This window comes from Alosa alosa, chromosome 9, assembly GCF_017589495.1.
Source record: "Alosa alosa isolate M-15738 ecotype Scorff River chromosome 9, AALO_Geno_1.1, whole genome shotgun sequence".
In the NCBI taxonomy this organism is placed as follows: domain Eukaryota; kingdom Metazoa; phylum Chordata; class Actinopteri; order Clupeiformes; family Clupeidae; genus Alosa; species Alosa alosa.
In genome coordinates this window covers 14,516,589-14,523,492 of record NC_063197.1, presented here as the reverse complement: position 1 = coordinate 14,523,492, position 6,904 = coordinate 14,516,589, and the positions used below count along the sequence as shown (strand labels likewise).

Here is a 6,904-nt window from a genome sequence, read left to right as displayed (position 1 = left end):
CCATCATAGTGCTGATTAGCCAACAACTGATTAGGGTCCACATCAAATTCCATTTAGGTTCAAAGTGAGCTCTTCTGATGGCCAAGTATTACACAGCCTAACAGGTGGAAAATGATTTTGCTCCTGTAGTATAGAAAGAGACACCTGAAATGTGTTGCTCATGCCTAACTGTTCTGTCTGTTTGATGCCTGATTCAAGTTAATGATGTTCACCAAAAACATTCCACTTCACTTTTACAAATGTGCAAATTTGCAGAATATGAATAAGGTAGCCTGTGGCCAAACCCTATATGCCACAGATTGCCAGCCAATACAAACAACTGCACTACTGTTTAGCCTTCAGGGTAAAAAATCCAGTAATGGTCTTTAATCCAGCTAGTGTCAGTCAAAAAAACTCACACATTTTTGATGGCAGACTTCTCCTTCACCTTGGATAACCACTTCACATTTTCAGTTAGCATGGCTGAACTGTGAAAATGTATTTCTGGTCAGAGCTGTAAGATACATCCAAAAAAAAAAAAAAAGACACACTCCATTTGAAGATTAAATGGGGGCATCAGTTCGACAGTCTCAGTCACTTTTTTTCTGTCACTGTCACTCGGGAGGGGGGGGTGGGTCTGTGCAGATTGAGGGCTGTGCACCTGTGGGAGATTGAGAATCAAAGTGCCAAGTGACTTTGCTGATTAAAGATGTCAAGGTGGACACTGAGACTCTCTCTGGATGATTAAAGAGGAGAAGCCACTACTGCAGATAACAGTCCAGTCTGAGGCTTCACTGGTCTCAACCCTTTGGGCTAAATGCCCCGAGCGGAGACATGACTTGTCTTGATGTTGTTGGTAACAGGTACATTATACTTTATTATTTATTATTATTATTTTTATTATTTCTAGAAGAGTTGTATTAAGACATAATTCTCACACAAATTCTTTATAAAAATGATTTATTACATGACTTGGTCAACTATGATTCACAGCTATTCATTTTCAAATGCATAGCATTTTCAACATGTGTTTTCATCTCTTTAGGTAATTACATTTCTTGACCATTTGGATTAAGAAATGTTGGTAATGAGTAACAATTTGTGTTGCAAGAAGTTAATTCTAATAATCATGTATCCTTCCTTCAGATACTCATCACATGAAACACATTTGACATTAATTCTAAATCAATTCGGCAAGTTTAAGTGTGAATAATGTTAATGAAACAAAGCAAATGTATAACAAAATGAGAATTGACAGTCTCCTCTTCTTTATCTCTCCTTCCTTCCCTCCCTCCCTCTGTGCCTGCTCCCAATGACTCCCTGATCCTCCTCACATGACACGTATTGAACTGCAGTTGGTAGGGCTTCCCATGTCTCCTCTTCACATGTCATCGGCATGTGGGGGAATTTTTGCGCCGGGCCTCAAGGTTACTGTTGCAATATGGCCAGTAATAGGGTCACCATGGTGATGGAGGTAATCATGGAGGCTCTTGTTGTGAGGGATGGTGTCAAAATTGGCCAGCCTTTGTCCTATGGCGAGTTTCTCCAGGAACGCCCTAACATCATCCACCGGCTTGCTTCCAGGAAGTGGTTTCAGCATTGCAGGGTCCTCTGGCATGGGGGACTGGTGCTCATGTGCATGGATCACACGTGACGAATGCATATTGTGCAAGGATCTGGACTGAACTGCAAATGGGAAAACAGGATGTGAGAACATCGACTTGACAGGTACCAGCGCAAGTAATACAAATGTGCTATAGGCAGCATAATGCAACAATAAAGTTGAAGAAACAATTAAGCTCTCCAACCCATATGTGTGCAATAACTGTGAAAAGAACTCAGTTCTCTCCTTACGTCTGACAGTAATAGGAAACTGTACTCTAAGTGCACTTGAAATAGAAACTAAAACCATAAAACCATTTTCACCTTGAAAGCTGTTCTCGTTGCTTCTCTAAATGACATCCATAAATGTCGAAGTATGTAAGAAAGAATGTGGGCATCCATGTGGGAGTTAGGCATATACTTATATATATATATATATATATATATATATATGATGGGCTTAATAGGCGGCAATTTACACTTTCTACATAAAAGAAGTCGGCAGTGCAACATGGATGTAGAGGCAGAAAGCTAGACTGTGGTTCCTCCATTATTCTGTCTCCCTCCCTCTCTCCCTCCTTTACTCTCTCTATCTGTTTCTTTCTTTCACACTTTACTTTCTCTCTCTCTCCATCTCCCTCTCTTTTTTATTTTTCCTTGGCGTTGAAACGTGGTGTTTAGATGCTGTGTGGAAGTAGCCCACTGACTCACCCCTCACTGGGCTGAAGTCCCCTCTAGGCTGACCTTGCTCTCAGAGAACGGCTTCAGGCTGGGGAACAAGATCAGTGAGAAGGACAGGAGAAGCACCTGGGAAACGAGAAAAGGGATGGAGAGAGAGAGAGGGATAGAGAGTTGAGATGGAGTGAGCATTATTAACATAATCATAATAAACATGCAGTGTTTTTAATTTAATTTCTTACTTATAGCCTACATACATGGCAACCAGCATATGACAGTGATGGAATCCTACATATCCATAGCCTGTTGGAATGACATGTGCATTTGATTGCCACATTTTTTTATAAGGAACAATATATAACATAGAAACAATTGATGGGTTGTGGGTGTTTTCAATATTCTGTATAGTTTGTCCTGTTTTTAAGTTCAGGTTTAATATTTATATAGGTTCCCATGTGTGACTTCTTGTTCTCCAAACAGACATAAATAAGACATCTTGGTGAATACACATGAAGTAGAATTTCCTAAGCCTTTATATTTGTGAAAGTGTGTATGTGTGTGAGTGTTTGAGTTTCGTGAATGTGTGTGCACTGTGCGTGTCTTTGAATGTGTGTGAGTGTTCTTGTCTGTATGTATGTGTGTGTGTGTGTGTGTCTGAGTGTCTGTGTGTGTGTGTGTGTGTGTGTGTGTGTGTGTGTTATTCAACAGCTACGGTAGCTTACCAGCACGCATGTACCAGTCTGTGCAGTTTTATTAGATCCTTTCAGGACCATTGCCTGCAGCCTCCGAAGCTGCTCCATCAATGATCTGAAAGACAGAGACTGTGTGTAAGCCAAGGGGTTCAAGAAGATGCCAACTTTCATGGGAATTAAACTGCACTCTAAAAGTAGAGCTCATAGGAATATAAAATAAACAATTCCCTCACATATTACACTTCTCCAGCTGGAAGACCTTCCTCTGCAACTCCTGGTTCTGTGTGGAGCATGCAGCCATCCTATGAAATAAAGAGATTTCCTCCAACTTAGCCAGGTGCCTTGCACTTCCATTCGTTAAATTTAACCCAAAGCCCCAATACTCATTCTTTATGCTCATGAAATGTCTTTGTTTTTAAGCATGAAAGCACTGTGAATTATGTAGTATTGCCTAACATAATTAAGTTACATACAGAGGTATAGGATATAATCTGGTCTGGGTAATTAATAGAAACAGCTTCACGTCCTGCAGGCTGATAAGTACCTCTGCCCAGCCAATCAATTAGTTCAGTCATACCTGCACTCGAGCCCGTCGATATATTCTTTTTTCTTCTTCCGGCTCTCTTGCGCTGAATGTTTGTTGCGGATCTTCCTCCTGATTTTCTTCAGAATTCTCTCCTCATACTAATGAGGCAGAAACATTGTTTAAACCTATCAGCCGTACAACACCTGTAAAAATTGGTCGGCATCAATTTGAAGTAGGCTACCTTGGTGAGGGGAAGCTGGGCAGGTAGCATCACTCCTTCCTTAGCGAGCAGCTTCCTCTCGTCCTCATTCAAAATCAGCTCTTGAACAGACAGCTGGGAGGCCTGTTGGGGCTGAGAACAAGTTTGGAATATCAATACTGAAGAACGTTAAACATTTTCAATTTCAAATATATTCTGTCACCTGAGGCGCAAGGGAGACATACTGGCATGCCACAGTTTCAAATGTAGGCTAGCCAACACTCAGAAGGGCATATCCGCCTCCATGTCTTTCAACATGACCTCTCCACACCTAAATGCTAAGCTACATGTAGCAATGCATGCTCACAGCTTCAGACTTGCCGCAGAGGAGCAGGTCCTTCACAGTCATGGGGAAACCAGAGGACAGCTGGCTACTCTGCTCCGGAGACCCGTAGAGCATCTCGTCTGTCTTGCCCGGAAACATGCCAGGCTCCCAGCCAGCTGCAGAGATTGATCAGAGGGTTTATCTAAGAGTGCACAGGCTGTGCGTCCATCTCTGGCGACCGATTAAGGAGGATTTTAGGCAACACAGATTAATAGAAATACTATTTATTATTTGTGTGTTGCAAATGTGTTGTGTGTGTGTGTGTGAGAGATGATCCCGTAAATTGTGCCCTATATAAGTGACTCACTCAGATCGATGGGAAGGTCTGTCTCAGTAGGGTTGAGGGGCCTGGGTGTAGGTGAAGGGTAGACGTACTGGGACTCAAGTGGGGGGCTCTGAGGGGGCAGGGGGCTGTCCATATGATCAGAGGTGTCCTCACTGATCCCGCTATCACTACGAGAGGGGGACCACTGGGGTGACGCCGTCACAGAGTCCGTCCCACTCAACAAAGCACTCAGGAAGTCCTCGTTGCCTTGTGGCTGAATCAACTGCTAATGAGGCAAGTCCAAACAAAACACAGAGGACCCACATTATTACAGAGTTGCCAAAGGCATGAATAAATCCAGAGGGTTTTTCCACAGAATTAAACATCTACGGGGAGGCCGATGTTTACCTGAGGCTCCACAATAGGCCATGGTTGGCTGCTGCGATCCACTTTCTCGTGACGAAGGATTCCATCATTTTTGTCAAACAACAAATCTAACAATTCAATGCCATCGCAACCCTAAAACAAAATTGAGTGTTTTCTATTAACTTATCACTTTAAGTATTTCAAAATAAGACTAGCTTCATGTATACTTTTGCACTCACAAATAATTAAATCACAAGCTTCCTCTTGTCAGAGAGGTGAAACCAAAATTAAGTGACTTTAACAAGGTAGCTTAATACTGATACTGAGTGTTATGTAAAACATGGCAATATGTAACTGTGACACATATGATGAGACACAGGTATAGCTTATTGGTTATCAGCTAGTAGCATACCATACTATACATTTCACATGCCACCCCCCTTAAAGTTTCTATTGATAAAAAAATAAAATTGATAATTTTCTTTCACTTTAATACCCTAGAAAGAACAGAACATTAACATTAAGAACATAACAGCTTTTTGAACTTTGATCAAGCGTCCTTTACTTCTCTGATAAGGCTAACTGCAAGTATCAAAATACAGTATTTCAATGTTATTCCATATAATGAAAGACTTACTGACTCTGAGTAGTGTTCCATTTGTTAACACACAACAAAATATGAAACAACCTTCAAAAAAACGTATCCTTTTTGAGGAAAAATATGCAGCGAAGAAATCTCCTGTGTCAATGTTGTGAGTTCATCCCATGTAGTATTAGCGCATGGTCAAAGTTCAAACTCCAACACGACATATTATCAGCTAGTAACTCACCACTGGCTGCTTCTTGCAAATGTATTTGATTGACAGGCACTACACGCCAAATAGCATAGCAACAAGAAAGACAATTGGTCAGACGTGCTCCTTACAGTCAGACCCAGCTTCCAGTCAGTTGTTAGTGGGTCAAAAGTCATCCTTATCTCTCGATTACAATTGAGAACAAGATGATTACGTAATAACCTTTTTAGATGCTTTTGACCGACAGTAATATATAAAGAGGGCATCCAACTCACTATCCTTTTTTTGCATTTTTATTATTTTATTGTTATATTGTTACTCTGTTAAGACAGCTAAGGTAGAGTATTACTTTGACCAAATTAATAATAATGATCATAGACCAAAAATATTGTTTAAGACCATTAATTCCATTTTAAATCCTACTGCTGCCTCTGCCAGTGTTGCCCCTACTCTTGAAGTTTCTCAACTTCTTCATTGATAAGATTGATAACATCAAATCTCATCTCACCTCCAGATTCTGATCCCTCAGTGACAAATATCATTCAGCTGCTGTCAGCAGTTTCAACCTGTATCATCCTCCCAGCTATTTGAGATTGTCTGTACATTGTGCCACTTAGATGTTTTGCCTTCACGCTTTTTCAAAGAAGTTTTTGTTGTCATCTGGTCCCTTGTTTTGGCTATAATTAACAGCTCCTTAGCTAACGGAGTGGTCCCCTCCAGTTTTAAACAACTTTGTTTAACCTCTAGAAGCCCGGTCTTGACCCTAATGACCCTAAAACTACAGGCCTATCTACTAGTTACCATTTATCTCCAAGATCTTGGAAAAGATTGTTCTCTCACAGGTTTCCTTCCTTTTACCACTTTCAAAATCGTTGATAAATTTCTGTCTGGTTTTACATCACTCTGAATCTGCTCTGTTGAAAGTCCACAATGACATCCTCCTCCGCACCGGACTCCCCAAAAGGAGGGTAGGCCAGACACAATTTTCTGTGAATGTTGGCCTCCAAGGGCCATGTCAACCCATCCCATATCCACTCATTTGATGTATTGTGTCACCTAGTTAAAAATGAAAAAGCAAAAATGAGGCGTTGTAATCGCAGGTATCTTTGGCTGTCATGTTCAAAACTGCACAAAATTTGACGTGTAGGATCATTGTGACACCCTCTGAATGCATGGCAAGTTTCATGGAATTCCGTTCATGGGGGACCATACAATAAATGAATATATGTGTACGTTTAGTGACTGTACACTACGCATGCACACACACTCTCATAAACACACGCAAACACACACATAAAGTACACACACAAACATACACACATAAACACATACATACACATGTACACACACACTCACACGCACGCATGCACATACACACAAACACACACACACGCATGAACACACACACACAAATTCAC

General features: G+C 41.1%; 1 protein-coding gene across 1 annotated transcript; it reads right to left on the bottom strand.

Moving 5' to 3' along the window:
* Positions 1-922: 922 nt before the first annotated feature.
* On the bottom strand, positions 923-5,545 carry creb3l3a (cAMP responsive element binding protein 3-like 3a). Its single transcript, XM_048251777.1, is given in 11 exon segments — positions 923-1,665; positions 2,293-2,319; positions 2,322-2,388; positions 2,982-3,066; positions 3,185-3,253; positions 3,529-3,635; positions 3,719-3,829; positions 4,044-4,177; positions 4,369-4,612; positions 4,735-4,845; positions 5,330-5,545. Coding segments are annotated over 11 exon segments (1,281 nt in total). The 5' UTR covers positions 5,351-5,545; the 3' UTR covers positions 923-1,360.
* Positions 5,546-6,904: the final 1,359 nt, after the last annotated feature.